The 20336-nt window shown below is 39.6% G+C and overlaps 3 protein-coding genes and 1 pseudogene across 4 annotated transcripts; 3 read left to right on the top strand and 1 right to left on the bottom strand.

The window, feature by feature from the left end:
* Positions 1-3251: 3251 nt before the first annotated feature.
* LOC109790761 (receptor-like protein EIX2) lies at positions 3252-11242 on the top strand (annotated as a pseudogene). The gene is made up of 2 exons (XR_014433279.1): positions 3252-3720; positions 3796-11242. The product of XR_014433279.1 is annotated as a receptor-like protein EIX2 (transcript).
* On the bottom strand, positions 6682-10654 carry LOC114915259 (retrovirus-related Pol polyprotein from transposon TNT 1-94). Its single transcript, XM_083073695.1, has 4 exons — positions 9997-10654; positions 9508-9681; positions 9164-9405; positions 6682-8916 (listed from the first exon to the last, which is right to left on the bottom strand). Exons 1-4 carry the CDS (start codon positions 10652-10654, stop codon positions 6682-6684), a joined length of 3309 nt encoding a protein of 1102 aa, XP_082929821.1.
* A 3845-nt stretch (positions 11243-15087) lies between the features above and the next one.
* LOC145957437 (uncharacterized) lies at positions 15088-16266 on the top strand. The gene has a single exon (XM_083073696.1). The coding sequence runs from the start codon at positions 15088-15090 to the stop codon at positions 16264-16266; it is 1179 nt and encodes a 392-aa protein (XP_082929822.1).
* A 792-nt stretch (positions 16267-17058) lies between these two features.
* LOC145957438 (uncharacterized) lies at positions 17059-17802 on the top strand. The gene has a single exon (XM_083073697.1). The coding sequence runs from the start codon at positions 17059-17061 to the stop codon at positions 17800-17802; it is 744 nt and encodes a 247-aa protein (XP_082929823.1).
* Positions 17803-20336: the final 2534 nt, after the last annotated feature.

The following is a 20336-nucleotide window of genomic DNA, read 5'->3' on the forward strand; positions in this document are numbered from 1 at the left end:
ACACATCTCCTTACAAACTTTTGGACTTAACACATCGATTAAAATAAACTGCACCTTTATTGGAGGGGCATCAAATGCTGTCTTAAAACTTATCTTCAGTGTTAATGAAACACCTGAAGGAAATTGAAGACTAAGGTGCTTGTAACGAACATAACCTTCATTAATTAACCGCTTCACAACACTGCAAAAATGAAACATTATCTTGTCAAACACAAAGTAATTATATATGTTGAAGGTGTATCGAGGCTAAAGATGATTACCTCAACAATTAGGCGATTGCAGACCACATTTACCAGGCAAGGCGAAAGCATTTTTGGGGTTTATTCCAAATGAAGGTAGGACGGACTTGTAAGAGCAGAGGCAAGGCAAATTGGCTTGGCGAATAACTGCACAACATTTTCCATCTGGTGGTGGCGGGTTTTGACCAGTAACTGCAGCACGACACAATTTTAGTTGACTTGAGTCTATGTTACATAACTCAAAAGCTTTGGCACCACCCAACAAGGCAATAAGCAGTAGTGTTGCCACCAGCCACTGCACCAAAGTTTTGTTGCCACTAGAGTGTGCCATACTTTCCTTAATACCAGTTTGAGTTTTGCTTGGTCTGGTCCACTATTGCTCAAGGATAATTTATAATGATGTTTAGAACGTTGGTGGAATAATTATTTGCATTATTTTAGTCACTGTAGTTTCACGTTAATTAATTGACTTGGTGTTAGGCGACTCATGTGAGTGGAGTCGGTGGAAGTTCACGAGATGGATGTACCAATTAGAATTTAGAATGGTGAAAGTAATCATAATGAAACAAACTTACACTGGCCCATTGCTTGTTAATAATTAAACAAAAAGGTTTTTGGTACCGATAGCCTTCTTTGAATTTGATCGATGTGACTGTATTCGGACAAACAATATCCATGGTTTGCATTATGTTTCTCACGCGTTTTGGTTTTTGTTTGATAATAATGACAAAGAATGAATAATAAAGATGTTATCATCGTGACTTTATTTGAACGGAGATCATGTTTAGCTACATGTTTATCAGGGTTGTTACAGCTGAAAAATTGTTTGAGAAAGTACTTTTTTATTTTTTATAAATTGTATCAAAATAGACTCAAAGTGGTTACCTATTTTGCATTTGTTCCTTACGCGTTCTCTATTGTTTGATAATTAATAATAATGGCAAAATATGAAAGACATAGAAATGTAACTCATCCTTTTTTTCATATATATGTTTTTTTACAATACAATTTTAGTTATTATATTTTCACTTATATTATTTTTTTAGTTCTTATAATTTAAAATATATTTTTAAAAAAAATTTATACTTATTTTTTTAATTATTTTTTGTTTTTATAATTTAAGATAATTTTTTTAATCTTTATACTCACTTTTTAAATCCTTTTTCAATCTTTGTCATTAATTTATTTATAATCCAATTCTTTAATGTTGATGTGACAAAAGTATTCAATTTTATGATTTTGGTGTAGAATTTATTTGATACAATTATCCTAAATTTGGTTTCTCGATATTTTATACCTCTTATTTATCTTCTCTTACGGTACTCACTATTAAAATACTCATTAATGACAAGTCATCAAAATATGACAATGTCGCTCATAAAAAAAATTGAGCAATAGATATTTAAAAAATGAGCATTCTATATGAGGATTGGAACAATCACAAATATACAATTACAGCACTACAAAAGTTTAGATAGTTTAAAAAAGACTTAAGAAATACTAATAAAAGAATGAAAGATGAAATAAATTTAATATACTAAAGAAACATACTTAAAAAAATATATTATTGAATCATATATAAGTAGATGATTTTTTTTGGTAAATAAATAAAAATGATTACTTGTGCATCTATTAGAACTTGATATTATTTTACCATTATTCACATTGCTAAATAATAAAAATGGTCGATGAATAAATTTTTATATGTGATGTTGTTCGGAAAGGCCAATACCAAAAGATATATATATTTTGATTGTGAGAATGTTATTGCACATCTGCAACAAGATGGATCCCTTACTGTCGTGAATCAAAAAACTGCAGAAGCTTTTAGCCTTTACAAGGAGTCTCCAAGTGGCAATAGATCATTCTCTACATCATTTATGCCTTGAAACATATTGTCTCATATTGACTTAGAGTTGCCTCCAAACAACTTCAAGCATATTTTGGGATTGTTAATTTGAAAAAGTGTTCAAATAATATATGGGAGTGTTAATTAAGAAAGTGTTCAAATTTTGGTTGACAAGTTTTATAAATTGAATCAATTAAATTGTTATAAACTTTTTCTTTTTTCACTTAAATTAAACTCCCTGACTAAAATAACAAAATTCACCCGAAAGAAAAAAAAAAAAAAGAATCTCGAATTTTGCCTTCTTTCAGTTTTAATATTATATTATCTACCTTTCGATCTTTTAAATTTTTACTAAATTATAACTTTTAAACTTTTCAAAAATTATTTAATTTTCATAATTTATTAAAACCCTGAAAGATGTTTTAATAGAAAAGTAAGTAATTTAAGAAGAAATAGAATTACAAAACCCACAATTGCTTTCTCTTTCCTGACTTTAAATAACTTAATTTATGCTTTATTATATTTAACATAAATTAATAGTTTATAGAAATTCTAAAAACAAGTTGTTCATGTAATGCTGATCTCTTTCAACTCTTCATCAATTAATAGTTTTAAATATCTACAAATTGAAATAAAAGAAATAAATATTAGTAGATGGATAAACAATAAAATTTCATTTAAAATAAATAAATCCATTTAAATATATATTACTTCCCTTTATGAGTCATAGTTCCTAGAAATTATCTAGTTGATGTACGCACTATAATTTAAATATTTATGATTATAATATATTTGAATCGTAATTAAATATTATGTTCACATTTCATTTTTTTGGAGATATTTAAGCAAATTCTGCAACCTTTAATTTAACTAGCATTTAAAATTCTGAGAATGGATGATAATTCAAAATTAATCAAAAGAGGAAATTATCATAATTCAAAAAATTTAAAAGAATATGTATATAAATTAGAAAGTTCCAATAATTAAATTAATTAAAGAAGATAATAGCTAAAAACTAATTATATCTAAGTAGCTGTAGACCCAGAGTTCGGAAGCAACACGTAAAGCCACTCATTCCAAACCTCCCATCAACATCTTGAGCTAATTCCTTTCGAAAGTCACAACAAGGTATACATCAATCTCACACCCAATTTAACGGTGATGTGAATATATCACTTAGTATTGTCTCTTCCAAAATGGGGCACGACTATAGACTTTGAGATGTGCCGTGCTCTACTTGGTTATTTGACTTGCTAAACTTCGCAGAGGATCATCCACAACCTCATAAACCTTCACAATATTTTGTTTATAATATGAAAATTATCTTTAATGTGACTATCCATCCAATAAGAAGAAACAAATAAACCAAAAAATTCCTATATATATCTACTTTCTTCTACATTTGATAACCAGTGGAAAAGATGCTAAACACAAAAAGATATTTTATTATTTCTCTCCTGGCTCTTCTTGTATCAACTCCCTATGTAGCTGCAAGCACTCTTTGCATTAAGGAAGAGAGAGAAGCCCTCCTTAAAATTAAAAAAGATCTCAAGGATCCCCTCAATTGCCTCTCTTCGTGGGTTGGGAATGATTGTTGTAATTGGATTGGTATAGGATGTCACAACCAAACTGGTAATGTTCTAAAGCTTGATCTCACACTATGCTTAATTGAGTTCCCCATAAATACATGGATACATTATCCTATAGGTGGTGAGATAAATCCTTCAATAACAGGCTTGAAACATCTGAGATACCTGGATCTAAGTTTCAATAACTTCGAAGGAATCCCCATTCCGCAATTTATTGGTTCTCTCAATATGTTGCGTTACCTTGACCTACGCGATGCAAATTTTTCTGGAATGGTCCCTACTCATCTTGGCAATTTGTCAAATTTGCAGCATCTTGCTATCTCTTCTTCATTTGATCCACTTTGGGTCAGAGATGTAAGTTGGCTATCTGCTCTGTCTTCACTTCAGTATCTATACATGGACTCTGTTAACATTACTAGCACATCCCATGAGTTGTTTCGAGCTGTGAATATGATGTCATCTTTGTTAGAGTTACGTCTAATCTATTGCAATCTTCGTACTCTCCCGCCATCTCTTCAATTTGAAAATATTACATCACTTTCACTGCTTGATTTATTTGGTAATCCTTTTAATTCCTCAATACCTTCATGGTTGTTCAATATGAGTAGTCTCACAAAACTTTATCTTTCTTCTTCATCTCTAAGAGGTCCGCTTCCTGTGCTCCATGGAGGGAATCTCTGCAAGCTTGAGATTGTGGACCTATCCAATAATGATCTCAGTGGTGATATAACTCAAATGTTGGATATCTTGTCATCCTGTTCAAATCACCTAATTGGTAAATTGTCCCATTCTGTAGGAAAATTCGACAGTCGATTTGAACTTGATCTGTCATTCAACTCACTATCAGGTCGAATCCCAACATCAATAGGAAACTTATCAAATCTAAAGTTTCTGAACTTGCAAGGAAACATGATGAATGGGGAAATTCCAGAAAGTATTGGTCAACTAACCAAATTGTGGTATCTTAATCTATACCAGAACAACTGGGAAGGCACAATGACAGTTACTCATTTCCATAATCTCACAAACCTAGTTAGTTTCTCTATATCATCCAAAGCAAACACATTTGCCTTTAAAGCGCGAGAATGGATTCCTCCTTTTAAGCATTTGAGTGATGTGGACATTTGTGATTGTCAACTTGGCCCAACATTTCCTAGCTGGCTCAGAAACCTGACGCTCTTGGATACTGTATTCCTAAAAAATGTTGGAATTTCTGGAGAGATACCCCATTGGTTTTACAACATGTCCTCCCAAATTTGGGAGCTAGATCTTTCTCACAACAAATTAAATGGCTACCTTCCCAAAATATGTAATTTCTCGAATTCAGCTAGTATTAGCCTTGCTTTCAATCAGTTGAATGGCTCAATCCCACTTTGGTGGTCTGGTGTCGATGCTCTCGATCTAAGCAACAACTTGTTTTCCGGAACATTGCCAACCAATATAAGCGAAGAAATGTCGCAGTTGACATTCTTGGATATCTCAAATAACCACATTTATGGGAGCATTCCACTATCAATAAATAGGATTCAAAATTTGTCATATCTTGCTTTATCTAACAATTATTTGACAGGTACTATCCCCATGTTTTGGATAGGTATGGGAGAATTAAGCATCATTGATCTATCCAACAACAGTTTGTCAGGTGGAATTCCAGCTTCAATATGTTCTGCGCCTTCTCTTGTTTTGCTAGAATTGAGCAACAATAATCTCTCAGCAGATTTGTCTTCCTTTACTCGAATATTTACTGTTAAGAGGTAACACACTGGCAGGAAGCATTCCTGAAGAGATATGTGGTCTTCATTTTCTCAATTTGTTGGATTTGGCAGAAAACAACCTATCAGGATCTATACCAACATGTTTGGGTGATGTCGACGGTTTCAAATTGCCACAAACTTATTTAACTTATGGAGAGATGAATAACTTCTTATTGTACACGACACATGTAGACTTGATGGTTAAAGGAAAAATAACTGAATACGAGAATGGAATGTTTGTGCATTCCACCACTGATCTTTCTAATAATGATCTTGTGGAAAGATACCAGAGAAGTTAACAGAGCTAATTCACTTGGGTATCCTGAATTTGTCTTGGAACAGACTAACGGGAAACATACCGAACAACATTGGATCGCTAGAAGATTTAGAAAGTCTAGATCTTTCACACAACCATCTTTCGGGTCCAATCCCTGCAAGCATGGCTTCCATGACTTTCTTGAGCAATTTGAACTTGTCATACAATAACCTGTCTGGACAAATTCCAGTTGGTAACCAGTTCGACACATTTAATGATCCATCATCTTATGAAGGAAATCCTAAACTTTGTGGGAAACCGTTGCCAACTAATTGTTCATCAGCGTTGCCTGGGAATGAAGAGAAAGGAGGAAAACATGAAGATGGAGCTGATGAGAAAATTGAAGGGTTGTGGTTATATGGAAGCATAGCCTTTGGGTACATCACAGGCTTCTGGTTGGTCTGTGGCAGCTTGATGTTGAAGAGGTCGTGGAGACATGCATATTTCAACTTTGCGTTTGACATGAGAGATAAGCTTCTGGTTTTGATTGCTGTTAATTTGGCACGTGTGAAACGCAAGTTCGGACTTGAAAGAAACTAAGAGCAGCAGAGAAGACGAAGGCAAGAACAATAGCCTTGTTATCCTTATCTTGTTCAGTTCAATAAGGTATACCACTAATGAAAAATGAAAACAGAATGATAGGAAGAGTAGAGAGTAAAAACAGACAAGACAAGTTCTTAGTGGGTAATTAGTTTTTCATTCACGTTTTTCTTCATATATACAAGATACAATACAACAACTTCTGATGTTACAAGCTTAGTATACAAAAAAAATGCATACATTGTTGACTTAGTTGTACTACCCACTTTTACCTACTACATATTTACCAAAAACATACTCCTAATCACCTACTTTTCACCTAAAACAGATTGTTGACAAAACAAGCACAGTACAACAGATTTTGTATTCAAAAAATCAAGAAAATTCTCAAAGTCTAACACTCCTCCTTGAGATTTTTCTTGAGCACTCCAAGTCTTGATCTTAGTATTTCAAATTGACCCTTGGAGAGGGCTTTGGTCATGATATCTGCAATCTGTTCCTCAGAGCAGCAATGCTCCAATCTGATTTCTTTTGATTTCTCTGCTTCTCTAATAGCATGAAACTTCACATTAATGTGCTTTGTTCTTCCATGTTGGATAGGATTTTTAGCAATAGAAATAGCAGATTTGTTATCCACCCAAATGATAGTAGCTTCATCTTGAATCTGACCCACATCTAATAAAATCTTTCTCAGCCAAATAGCCTGATTTGCAGCAGCTGCCGCTGAAATATACTCAGCTTCAGCTAAAGATTGAGCCACAACATCCTGTTTCTTTGAATTCCAAAAAAAAACAGCACTGCCAAATGAAAACACATATCCAGAGGTGCTTTTAGAATCATCAATACTTCCTGCCCAATCACTATCTGCATATCCTTGAAGTTCTCCACTTTCATTTTTTAAGAAATACAAACCATAATCAATTGTACCTCTTATATATCTCAAAACTCTTTTTGCTACACCAAAGTGAACTTGACTTGGAGAATGCATGAATCTGGAAAGCAAACTTGCAGCAAACATTAAATCAGGTCTGGTTGCTGAAAGATACAACAAACTTCCAATTATACTTCTATAAACAGAAGCATCTGCATTATTTTCACCATCATTCTTTGAAAATTTTTCATTTGCAACCAGTGGAGTAGCAACATGCTTGCATTTCTCCATGTGAAACTTCTTCAATATCTCCAAAGCATATTTTCTTTGTGAAATGAATATTCCATCATTTTGCTGAGAAATCTCCATTCCAAGAAAGTATTTCATTTCACCCAAATTAGTCATTTCAAATTCTTTCTCCATGTCCTTCTTAAATTGGTTTAATGAATTTGATTCATTTCCTATAACCAATAAATCATCAACATACAAAGACACAATGAGTTGCACTTCATTGTTTGACTTCTTCACATACAAGGTGGCTTCATTTTCACTTCTTTTGAATTCCTTTTGCAGAAGATAACCATCAATTCTGCTATACCAAGCTCTTGATGCCTGTTTTAAGCCATAAAGAGCTTTATCCAGCTTATAAACTTTATCTTCACTTCCTGGAACCTGAAAACCTTCAGGCTGATCAACATATATATCTTCATCAAGTAATCCATTTAGAAAAGCTGATTTTACATCAAAATGATAAATTTTCCAACCAAGTTTTGCTGCCAAAGAGATTAGTAATCTGATTGTATCATGTCTTGCAACAGGTGCAAACGTATCAGAGAAATCAACTCCATACTGTTGGAAGTAACCTTTTACCACCAATCTAGCCTTAAGTTTGTTTACAGAACCATCAGGATTGAGTTTAGTTCTGTAAACCCACTTAACACCAATCACTTTTTTATTACTTGGCCTATCAACAAGTTGCCAAGTTTTATTTTTCTCAATCATCTTTATCTCCTCCTTCATGGCAGCTCTCCAGCTTTCAAACTCAGCAGCCTCTTCATACCTTGTCGGCTCTAATGCAGCAACATTACATCTTGCATAAATATCCTCCAAGGTTCTTGTACCTCTCACTGGAAATTCAGTGTCACTATCATAGTTCTCTTCATTATCTTCAGAATCTTGCTCTTGCAAAGTGTCTTCATCAAACAACCCTTTACTTGAGCCTTCAGCTTGATGTTTCTTCCAATTCCATTTTGATAACTCATCAAATTTTATATCTCTGCTAACAATATTTTTTTTTGTCTCCAAGTTGTATACTCGGTATCCTTTGGAGTTGATACTGTATCCCAAAAAAATACCAACTTCACACTTATGATCAAGTTTATCTCTTTTCACATTTGGAACATGCGTGTAACACACACAACCAAATATTTTTAAATGCTCCACTGAAGAGTTCCTTCCACACCATGCTTCATAGGGAGTTTTACCCTTCAATGCTTTGGTAGGCAATAAATTCAGCAAGTAAACTAAGGTATTTACCGCCTCAGCCCAAAAAGTTTTTGGAAGACCTTTCTCAAAAAGCAAACACCAAGCCATCTCCATCACTGTTCTGTTCTTTCTTTCACTCACTCCATTTTGTTGAGGAGTGTAAGGAATGATGAACTGATGTTGTATTCCAACTTGATCACAAAAATTTTTAAATTCCCCTGCTGTATACTCAGTTCCATTGTCAGATCTGAGTTTTTTTAATTTGACAGCCAGCTTCATTTTCAACCAAAATCTTAAACTTTTGAAATGCAGCAAACACATCTGATTTTTGTTTTAGAAAAAACACCCAACTCATTCTTGTAAAATCATCTATAAATAGCAAAAAATATTTGCTTTCGTTTAAAGATGTTGTGCTCATTGGACCACACACATCAGTATGGATAAGCTGTAATTTTTCCATAGCTCTCTAACTTGCTACTCCAGGGAATGGCAATCTACATTTTTTTCCAAATTGACATACATCACAAACATCAACATCATCTTTTATGGAAGGTAAGTTTTGAATTAAGCCATTTGAGCTGATTTTCTTCAAGGTGGAGTAACTAAAATGACCAAGTCTTTTGTGCCATAAAATAGAATCATCTAATGAACTTGGAAAAGCATGCATAGCAGGTTGCTTCCATTCTATTGGAAAACTCTTATCTCTCATTTTGATAGACATTAGCTCACACCCAGAAGGATCAAATATGGTGCATTTCATGTCTTCAAAATGCAAAGTATAATTCTTTTCAAGCATTTGTCCCACACTTAGAAGATTTTGATTTATCTCAGGCACTTATAAAACATCTGAAATATATTTAGTACCTGAAGAGGTTTCTACAGCAATAACTCCTTTGCCTTTAACTTCAACACTTTCTTCATTGCCAATAGTGACTTTTGAGAAGTGAGAATGATCCAATTCCTTGAAAATACTTGCATCATTTGTCATGTGATTTGTGCAACCACTGTCTATAAGCCACTCCTCCTTGCTCCTGTTTGCTAAATAACAAGAAGCAACAAATAAATGCTCCTTATTTTGTTCTTCATGCTCAACAACTTGGGCTTGCTGTCCCTGTTGTTTTGCTTTGCTTTTGCACACTTTCTCCACATGACCAAGTTGGTTGCATGCCCTGCATTTGACTCCTGGTCTAAACCAACAGAAATTTTCTGTATGATTCTTCTTCTTACAGTAAGAGCAAGGTGGATACTTATCTTTCCAACCTCCTCCTCTGTTGCTTTCTTCTTGTTTTTTTTATTTTCCTTTCTTCCCACTAAATGTTTTTTTTCCACAACTACTGCTGCCTTGAAATTTACCTTTGGTATTAACCACAAAAGCACCTTCAACATTTTCTTCCATCCTCAAGGATCTTCTCTGTTCAGTGGCTTGTAAAGCATTTACAAGTTCTGAAATTGATATATGAGAAAAATCCTTATTTTCTTCGAGAGAGGAGATTTTTGACTCAAACCTCTCCGGAAGACATACCAATATTTTCTCCACAACTTGTTGATCACTGAGTTCTTCACCCAATAATCTGATTTGTGTAACCACTTTAGAAAGCCTGTCAGCAAACTCCTTCACTGTTTCAGCTTCCTTCATTTTGATGGCTTCAAATTCTCTTATCAAATTTAGCACCTTCATCCTCCTTATTCTTTCACTACCTTGGAACTCTTCCTTGAGTTTGTCCCAAGCCTCTTTTGCTGTATCAAGATTCAAAATCTTGATAAAAACATCATCATGAACAGCTGCTTGTATGATGGCAAGTGCTCTGCCTTCTTTAGCTACTTCATCACTATGAAATCTTACCTGAGCCATTGTTGGGTTGTCTGGTAAAGGAGCTGGGTTTCTTCCATTTTCCACCACTTCCCACAAACTTTGAGCTCTAAGATAGGTTCTCATCTTTGCAGCCCACAAATCATAATTTTCTCCAGCAAATACCGGAGGTGGAGGCAAAGAATTGCTACCGGAAGCCATTAGTTGAAGGTTTTTTGAGTGGGTTTCTTACTAGTTTTCTCTCACACACAGAAACTCTGTTTTTCAGATTTTCTCTTTCTTTCTCCCTCACAGACCCTAAAAGATCAATGAAGCTCTCGATACCATGATGAAAAATGAAAACAGAATGATAGGAAGAGTAGAGAGCAAAAACAGAGTAAGACAAGTTCTTAGTGGGCAATCAGTTTTTCATTCACGTTTTTCTTCATATATACAAGATACAATACATCAATTTCTGATGTTACAAGCTTAGTATACAAAAAAATGCATACATTGTTGACTTAGTTGTACTACCCACTTTTACCTACTGCATATTTACCAAAAACATACTCCTAATCACCTACTTTTCACCTAAAACAAATTGCTGTCAAAATAAGCACAGTACAACAGATTTTGTATTCAAAAAATCAAGAAAATTCTCACAGTCTAACAATCACTCATGCAATTATCATATTTGTTTCTTGTCGGTGTTGGTTGTGATTATAGTTTTCTAGTGCATGTTCTTCTGATTTGTCAATGCTATGTAAACAAGTTGTTGAAAATGAAATAATGTTGCTTTTTTATTTTAAAGGAGTTTAACTGAAGTATAAGAAAAAAAAATGTTTAAAATACAAGTAAATTTTAATCAATTTTATCTTATTTAATGAAACTCTTTCTAAAATGTATTTCGTTTAATTAGGATTTTATTTTCAATTATTTTTTTAAATTTTGATACTAAGTTTTAATTAGCGCTATATTAAGAAAAAATGTTTTAAAAAAGGATAGTAAAATTAAACGATGTAGCTACTTTTTTATTCAATAAATAAAAAAAAAATCTTATAGTTTGGAAAGATTACTTGACATCACTACTGGATAACATATATTTATGTGACTCGCATGTGATATGTTTGGGATTTATATATTCAGATTAGTAACATTATATGCACCCGTGCAATGCTCGACTATCAATAACAATAGAAACTATATGGAATTTAAATATTTGTAATTAAAAGTCATGTATAGTAGCATTTCGTTAAAGTATACAACAATAAATAAATAAATAACGTATTAGAAAAAAGATGTTTTCTGAGTGAAATAAAATTATAATTAAAACATACTTTTGCTTGTACGTGATGAGGTAGATGTATTGTTTTAAAAAATTAAATTCATGTAAAAGATGACGCTTAAGTAAATTTTTTTTTACATTAATTAGAAAACAATATCATCTAAATCATAGACATGATTTAGTAATAATCTGCACATAAAAATATATTTATCAGAGAGCGAAAATAAACATGTAAGTACTATGTATTTAAAAGAAACACAATAAAAAAAAAAGAAGTAAATATTGAAATCGGCTTATACTTGTTAGCTGCTTAAATTTTGCAATTGAAACTTATTAAGATATAAGTCTAAAAAAATATCTTTAAGAGTTTTTTTATTAAATTTTTTTTTTTATTTTTAGTAAAAAAAAATAAAAATACTTTCAATTTATATCTAAACAGACTTCTATTCTTTTTGGATACATTCCTCATTTTCTGGGAAAAGATGCTTATTTGAACATTATATGTTAAAATAATATTCTTTTCTTTTCTTTAAATTCATTACTAAAAAATAACAATATGTATAGGATCATCTTCTTTCACTAGAATATGAAACATGGTAATAATAATCTTGCAAGTTATGCACGCTGGTATTATATATGTTGCTCGTGAACACATAACATCGATATGAAAAGTTTAGAAGAAACATCCCACACAAGAGATATAATAACCTTCATTCAGTATAGTGTGTGCTTTAATTTTTAGCGTGCAAATTAGGATTTTCTATTAGTTTTTTTTTATTGGTTAAATTTAATTAAAAATTTTAAAAAAAATGATATGTGTACTAGTAAGCACCCCTTCGGTCATGCAATAGGCCGAAAGGGATGCCCAAACTAACGAAATGCACCAGTTGATACCCCTTCGGTCAGACAATAGGCCGAAGGGGGTGCCCGAACCGAGGAACTGCACCAGCTGACACCCCTTCGGTCAAACAATAGGCCGAAAGGGGCGCCCTGGCCGATGAAGCACGTCATTCCTTCGGCAAGGAGCCAGGCCGACTACCCCCTCGGCCCCGAGCCAGGCCGAGCACCCCTTCGGCCTCATGCCTAGTCAAAGACCCAAAGAAGGGATCAAGTCGCTCAAGAAACTCCCCGATAAAAGTATAGCCGAATACCCTCTCGGCCCCTAGCTAGGCCGAACACCCTCTCAGCCCCTAGCTAGGCCGAATACCCTCTCGGCCCCTAGCTAGGCCGAACACCCTCTCGGCCCCTAGTTAGGCCGAACACCCTTTTGGTCTCTAGTTAGGCCGAACACCCTTTCGGTCTCAAGCTAGGCCGAACACCTCTTCGGCCTTGTGCTTAGCCGAAGATCCAAAGAAAGCCCATGAGAAACACGTGGCAAATCAGATACCTATTAGACATTAATTATGGTTCCAGATTAAGAAAGGATTAAGGTTAACCCATGTGTTACCCACTTCCCAAGAATGAAGGCCCACCAGGCCCACACATATCACTATAAATACACAGGTGATGTGACATAAAGAGGTACATTATTATTCCCTCTAATGCATTTATTGCTCTGAACCGAACACTAACTTGATCGTCGGAGTGCCTTTGCAGGTACCCTCCCCCACCACTCGGAGCTAGTGTTCGGTCAGCACGGAAGATTCAGAAGGACTTGGAGTCAGTTAGGAAGGATCAAGGAGAGGAGTGTTCTTACGCAGGAACATTTTGGCGCCCACCGTGGGGCCGAAACTAGAACGGTTCTCGACCCCGAAGCAAGATGGTACTTACAAGAAGTCAGCAGGAGAACGCAGCCACCGAACATCCTTACGGGATGCCCCGAGACAATCCAGTACGACAGACTAACCAAAACGAGGAAGGAATGGAGGAGTCATATGTGGTGCGATCCCAACAACCTAACCCTTCGTCGGCAATAGAGCAATTAAAGGCCGAAATGATGGAGCTTAGAAGACTCCGAGAGAAAGATGCCCACGAACTATCGGTCTTGAGGAAGGAGAATGCTGAGCTCAGAAGCGACAACCGATCATGGTGCCCGTCCCATGATATTCCTAATACTCAATCAACGCGAGATCTAGGAGAGTCATCCGGATGGTACAAGGAGCCTACGGACCCTAAGCCTACAACGGGAGTGATAACCACTTCCCTCGATCAGCAACAACGACAGGGGAGGTCTCCTTTCGTCCCAGACATCGCCGGAGCGCGATTACCCGACAATTGGAAGAGCTTGACCTTGGAAAAGTATGACGGAACCGCCGATCCCGAAGAACACGTTGATGCATTCGTCACCCAAGTCGGTCTATATACAGACGATGATGCCGTCATGTGCAAGGTCTTCCCTACCTCGCTGAAAGGACCGGCGCTCAACTGGTTCACAAGGCTCCCGCCGGGATCGATCGATTCATTCACCACTCTGTCATCCCGTTTCACGATACAGTTCGCCACAAGTCGCCCGCACCAACTTACCTCAATCGCGTTGGTTAATATCCGCCAAGAGAAGAAGGAGCCCCTTAGAGCATTCATGGAAAGGTTCGGGAAAATGACTTTGTCCATTCAAAATCTAGACCCCGCAGTGGCCATGCACCATCTCACCACAGCACTGCGGCCGGGCCCTTTCGTGAACAGTTTATGCAAGAAACCGCCTAGAGACTTGGATGAGCTTCGGCAAAGAGCCACGAAGTACATGCAAATGGAAGAATTGACCGAGTTCCGAAACCAAAACCGGTCCGACCCTTTTCCAAGAAGGAAAGAAGCCGAAAAAGAACACAACTCAAGGCCTCGTCCGAGGGACATGCCCGACAGGGAAAGAGCCAACAGGGGGCCCCGTTACACGCAGTATACGCCGCTCAACGCCAGTAGGACCAAGGTGTTGGAGCAGGCGCTGGCCACAGAAATACTAGCGGTTCCCCGTCGAGTTATGACTCCGCCCCACGCGAATAAAACCAAGGCATGCCACTTCCACAAGAACAGAGGACACACCACCGAGGAATGCACGGCTCTCCGAGACCGCATTGAGGATCTTGTCAAGTCTGGCCATCTCCAAAACTTCACCCAACCATCGGGAAGGAGGAGATATGACAACTCTCAGGAGAGGAGAGGAAACAGTGAAAGAGCACCCCTGAGGCATCGATCTAGGGAGAGAAGCAGGACCCCTTAAAGAAATGACCGGCAGCCTGAACGAAATCAACCCAGGAGGGTGATAAATACAATTGCCAGAGGATTCGCGAGAGGAGGAAGCACATCCTCGGCCCAAAGGAGGCACTTAAGAGCAATCAAGTCGGTAAATGCCGTAGGGAGGGCAACCATTCATATGCCTCCTATCACATTTACCGATCGAGACTTCAAAGGGGTAGACCCGGTATAGGATGATCCAATGGTCATCAGTGTCGAAATCAACAATTGCGTGGTAAAGAAGACGCTTGTCGATCAAGGAAGCTCGGCGGATATCTTATATTGGAAGACATTTGAACAGCTCGGCATTCCCGAACAAGAGTTAATACCCTATGGTGAGCCCTTGGTCGGATTTTCTGGAGAACGGGTGGACACCAGGGGAACAATCGATCTGTACACCTACTTTGGCGACGACCAGCAGAGGCGAAGAATCAAAATTCGATACGTGGTTGTGCACGCCAACACTTCATACAACATCTTGTTAGGCCGACCATCTTTGAATAAATTCCGGGCCATCGTTTCCACACCTCACTTAGCCATGAAGTTCCCCTCGGAGGAGGGAACGATCATTACCCTCCACGCGGATCAGAAAACGGCTCGAGAATGTTACTTTGCCAGTTTGAGAGTTCAACCGACGCCGAGACCTACCCAATATGTCAATGTCATCGGAGACACCAGCCAACACAACCCAGTTGATGACTTGGAGTTGGACCCTAGAGTGGCGGACGAAGGCAGGGTTGAACCGATTGAAACAACGATTCTTTTTCAGCTCGGAAAGAAAGAGGGGCAGGTTACATTTCCGAGCTCTCAATTATCTGAAACAGAAGCCAAAGACATCAAGCAGGTCCTACGAGGGTATTTCGAGTTGTTTGCTTGGACTGCCGCTGACATGCCGGGGATCGATCCGAATTTCCATTGTCATCGCCTTTCGGTATGCCGAGACACTAAGCCTATTGCCCAGAAGAAAAGGAAAATGGGCGGAGAAAGGGCCGACGCAATAAAGGAAGAGACCGCTAAGCTACTCGAAGCAGGATTCATAAGGGAAGTCAAATACTCCACTTGGTTGGCCAATGTGGTGATGGTGAAGAAGTCAAACGGAAAATGGCGGATGTGCACCGATTACACAGATCTTAACAAAGCATGCCCCAAAGATGCCTACCCTCTTCCCCACATCGATGCATTGGTCGATGGGGCTGCGGGGCACCAAAGGCTAAGTTTTCTAGACGCTTATTCAGGGTACAATCAGATACCCATGTACCCCCCGGATGAGGCAAAAACTGCATTCATCACAGATTCAGCCAATTTCTGCTACAAGGTGATGCCATTTGGACTGAGAAACGCGGGGGCGACTTATCAACGACTCATGGATAAGATCTTCTAGCGCCATATTGGGACGTGTATGGAGGTGTACATCGACGACATGGTAATCAAGTCGGCTTCCGCGTACAATCATTTGCAAGACCTTGTAGTCGTTTTCGAGGAAGTGAGACGGCACCACATGCGGCTAAACCCGGCAAAGTGCACCTTCGGAGTCACTGGCGGAAAATTCCTAGGTTTCATGCTATCAGAAAGAGGCATAGAGGCCAACCCCGACAAATGCCAGGCCATCATCAATATGAGAAGCCCTCGCAACGTGAAAGAAGTACAGCGACTGGCAGGGCGCATAGCATCGTTAGCCCGTTTTCTTCCGTGTATGGCCGAAAAATCGAGACCCATAATGACTCTACTGAAAAAGGCCAGAAAATTCCAGTGGACCGATGAATGTGAAGTATCTTTTCAAAACTTCAAAGCAGTACTCGCAGCACCACCGTTGCTCGCCAAGCCCGATCCTCGATTGGATATGATCGTATACATTTCAGTGTCAGACAAGGCTATCAGCACTGCCCTAGTGCAGGAACAATCCGAACAAGGTCCCGTCTATTTTATCAGCCGAGTGTTGCAGGATGCCGAGACTCGATACCAACATCTGGAGAAGACGGTATTAGCTCTCGTGCACACAACAAGGCGTCTTCGGCACTACTTTCAGAGCCATCGGATCATCATCATAACTGATTGCCTGATTGTGAAAGTGTTACGGAAGCCCGAGTTGGCTGGGCGGATGGTCGCATGGTCAGTAGAGCTATCCTAGTTTGACATCCGCTTTGAACCAAGGGGCCCCGTTAAGGCACAAAGCATGGCTGATTTCATTAACGAATTCACTCCGCAAGCAGTCCCGAAACCCCTCACTTGGACCCTGCATGTTGACGGGTCGTCAAATCAACAGGGTAGTGGAGCTGGCATCATACTCGAAGGTCCCGACAAGATACTAGTAGAATTGTCATTGCGTTTCGGTTTCAAAGCCTCCAACAACCAAGCCGAGTATGAGACTCTTCTCGCAGGTTTGAGACTGGCAAAAGACTTGGGCGTCACTAGAATCAAATGCTGGAGTGACTCACAAGTAGTAGCGAGCCAAGTCAACGGCACTTTCCAAACAAAAGAACCGACGCTACAGTTATATTTCCATGCTTTTCAGAAGCTCAAAGATAACTTTGAAGAGGTCCATGTCGAACACACTCCCCGGGAACTCAATGCAAGAGCCGACCAGTTGGCTAAGCTGGCAAGCACTAAGAAGAACAGCCACCTGCGCAGCATCATACAACAAGAGCTACAAACGCCGAGCGTAGGTACAACTGAATGCTTGCACATACAACAAGAAGATGATTGGATGACCGGGATAAAGCGTTACCTGTTGACCGGGGAACTGCCAAGCGACCCTCTCGAAGCCAAGAAACTGAGGGTCGTAGCCGCTCGATACACGTTAATTGCCGGAGAGTTATATAAGCGAGGCATATCATCACCGTTGTTGAAGTGCCTCACACCTGAACAAGCACACTACGTCATCTGGGAAATCCATGAAGGAGTATGTGGGACGCACTGAGGAGGACGAACCTTAGCTGCTAACGTAATCCGTGCCGGCTACTACTGGCCCACCGTTACGGCTGATTGCATACAGTTCACCTAACAATGCAGGCCGTGCCAACAACATGGACCAATAATAAACCTGCCGGTCGAAGAATTTCACTTCATCACCGCCCCCTGGCCCTTCTCTGTATGGGGGATGGACATCTTAGGACCCTTTCCGTTAGCCAAGGGGCAGGTCAAGTTTCTTATAGTAGCGGTCGATCACTTCACCAAGTGGATCGAGGCAGAAGCAGTCGCCACTATATCCGCCAGCAATGTTCAAAAATTCTTTTGGAAGAACGTTGTCACCCGGTTCGGGGTACCTTACGCCCTAATCACGGACAACGGCTTGCAGTTCACAGATCGTTGTTTCAACGAATTTCTTGAGGGACTCCATATCAAGCACCGAGTTACGTCAGTAGAGCATCCGCAATCCAACGACCAGGCCGAAGCAGCCAACAAGGTCATTCTGAGGGAGTTAAAACGGCGCCTCGGCCAGGCTAAAGGGGAATGGCCTAACCACTTGCACGAAATCCTGTGGGCCTATAGGTGCACACCACAAAGCTCAACCAGGGAAACTCCTTTCCGACTAACCTATGGAACCGATGCCATGATACCAGTAGAGATTGGAGAACCCTCCCTCAGACGACAACAATTCACCGAGGAGGCTAACACAGAAGCATTGAATGTGGAGCTCGACCTGATTGAAGAGGCACGCGATCGGGCGTTCATTAACATGGAAGCTTGCAAGGCCCGCGTCTCCCGAAAGCATAGAACCAAAATCAAACCACGAGAATTCCAGCCTGGAGACCTCGTGTGGCGGGTAGCGGGAGAAGCCAGAAGAGACAGGGCCCATGGGAAACTAGCACCTAATTGGGACGACCCTTTCCGAATAAGGCACAACTTTAACAACGGAGCTTACAAACTCGAAGAACTCGGTGGAAAGACTATCCCCCGAACATGGAATGTCACCCATTTAAAGCACTATTATAGTTAGCTGAAGTCATGTAACTGTTTCGGTGTACTCTTTTCCTTTTTCAGGTTTTATCCTCTTAAAAAATGTAAGAGGTTTTTCTGGGAAAGGTTTTTAATGAGGCACCCTATCAATGAAACAAACTCTTTTGAATCAATTGTTGGCCTAATCTAATTACAAGTTAGCTAACGAATTCCCTCCCGAGCAACCTCGCTCGGCCAAGGACGAAAGATCAATTCCCTCCCGAGCAACCTCGCTCGGCCAAGGATGAAAAATCAATTCCCTCCCGAGCAACCTCGCTCGGCCAAGGACGAAAAACCAATTCCCTCCCGAACTACCTCGTTCGGCCAAGGATGAACACTTATTCCCTCCCGAGTACCCTAACTCGGTCAAGGATGAAGTAGCATTCCCTTCCGAACTACCTCGTTCGGCCAAACACTAATTCCCTCCCTAGCAACCTCGCTCGGTCAAGGACGAAAAGACCAATTCCCTCCCGACTAAATCTCGCTCGGCTAAGGATGGAAAGACAATTCCCTCCCGAACAAACCACGCTCGGCCAAGGATGAAAAGACAATTCCCTCACGAACTATGTTGTTCGGCTAAGGATGATTCAGTAATTCCCTCCCGAGCAAACCTCACTCGGCTAAAGGAAATCCCAATTTTATCGTCCAAATGGAAGCAAGTCTCCATAGAAAAACCGATTCATTTGAAAGCACAACGTCTACTTAAATGAGAAAGTGTAAAAAAGTCCGAATAGGAACTAAAACTTCATTAAATTCAAAAGCGGCACTAACGGCCGGGGGGGTACAATCAGGTGTGGCTCATGCAGCCCAAGGAATCAAAAAAGAAAAGCAAAAAGTACCCTATATCTATACATCATTAGCAAAACAGATGTACGAGCAAAAAAGCAAAAAGCACTGAGGAGCCTAGTCGGCATGAGTCGTCTGCTCGGTCTCCTCGTCGTCATTCAAAGTCATCCCCGGATCCTCTGCCGGCTCCGATCGGGGAGGGGCAATGTCATCCGACTCCATGTCATCCGGCGCATTAGCAAAGTCCATAAATTCTCCGCCGAAAAAGTCTTTGCTCAACTCGAAGGAGAAATCCGGGGAAAAAGAGCCGAAATGATGGGCCTGCCGAACCGCATGCCAAAACCCTTCTTCATGCTCCTTCACAATCTTACCCTCGCATTCGGCTCGGAACGCAGCCATAGCAGCATCAGCTTCGGCCTTAACTTGCTGTTCCCGAGCGGCGACTTCTTGCACCTCTCGGATCCTCGCTTGCTCAGCCTCTTTCGCTGCAACGGCTCGGCTCTCCATATGTCCGAGGACCTCTTTTAACCGAACCACCTCGGCATCAGACGCAATCTTTGCACTTGTAAGAGTCTCCTGCGCCGCGAGGGATTGTTGAAGGGCCGACTTGGTTTCGTCTAGGCTCTTCTGGAGGTTATGAAGGTTGCCCATTGGCTCCAAAGCCATCTTCCTAAATATGGCGGTGGCCAGGACATGCAATTCGCACGCCAACGCCCACTGAGCCGATGG

Source organism: Cajanus cajan, chromosome 4 (genome assembly GCF_000230855.2).
Source record: "Cajanus cajan strain Asha chromosome 4, NIPB_CcT2T_4, whole genome shotgun sequence".
Classification (NCBI taxonomy): Eukaryota; Viridiplantae; Streptophyta; class Magnoliopsida; order Fabales; family Fabaceae; genus Cajanus; species Cajanus cajan.

Excerpts from the sequence above, each read along its gene's own strand:
- LOC145957438 (XM_083073697.1), top strand. The coding sequence starts at position 17,059 with ATGGCTGATTTCATTAACGAATTCACTCCGCAAGCAGTCCCGAAACCC.
- LOC145957437 (XM_083073696.1), top strand. The coding sequence starts at position 15,088 with ATGGTCATCAGTGTCGAAATCAACAATTGCGTGGTAAAGAAGACGCTT.
- LOC114915259 (XM_083073695.1), bottom strand. The coding sequence starts at position 10,654 with ATGGCTTCCGGTAGCAATTCTTTGCCTCCACCTCCGGTATTTGCTGGA. Across the intron at positions 9,682-9,996 it reads TTTTGTGGTTAATACCAAAG|CAAACAGGAGCAAGGAGGAG; the intron begins GTAAATTTCAAG and ends CTTGTTATTTAG. Across the intron at positions 9,406-9,507 it reads TGCTGTAGAAACCTCTTCAG|ACATGAAATGCACCATATTT; the intron begins GTACTAAATATA and ends TGCATTTTGAAG.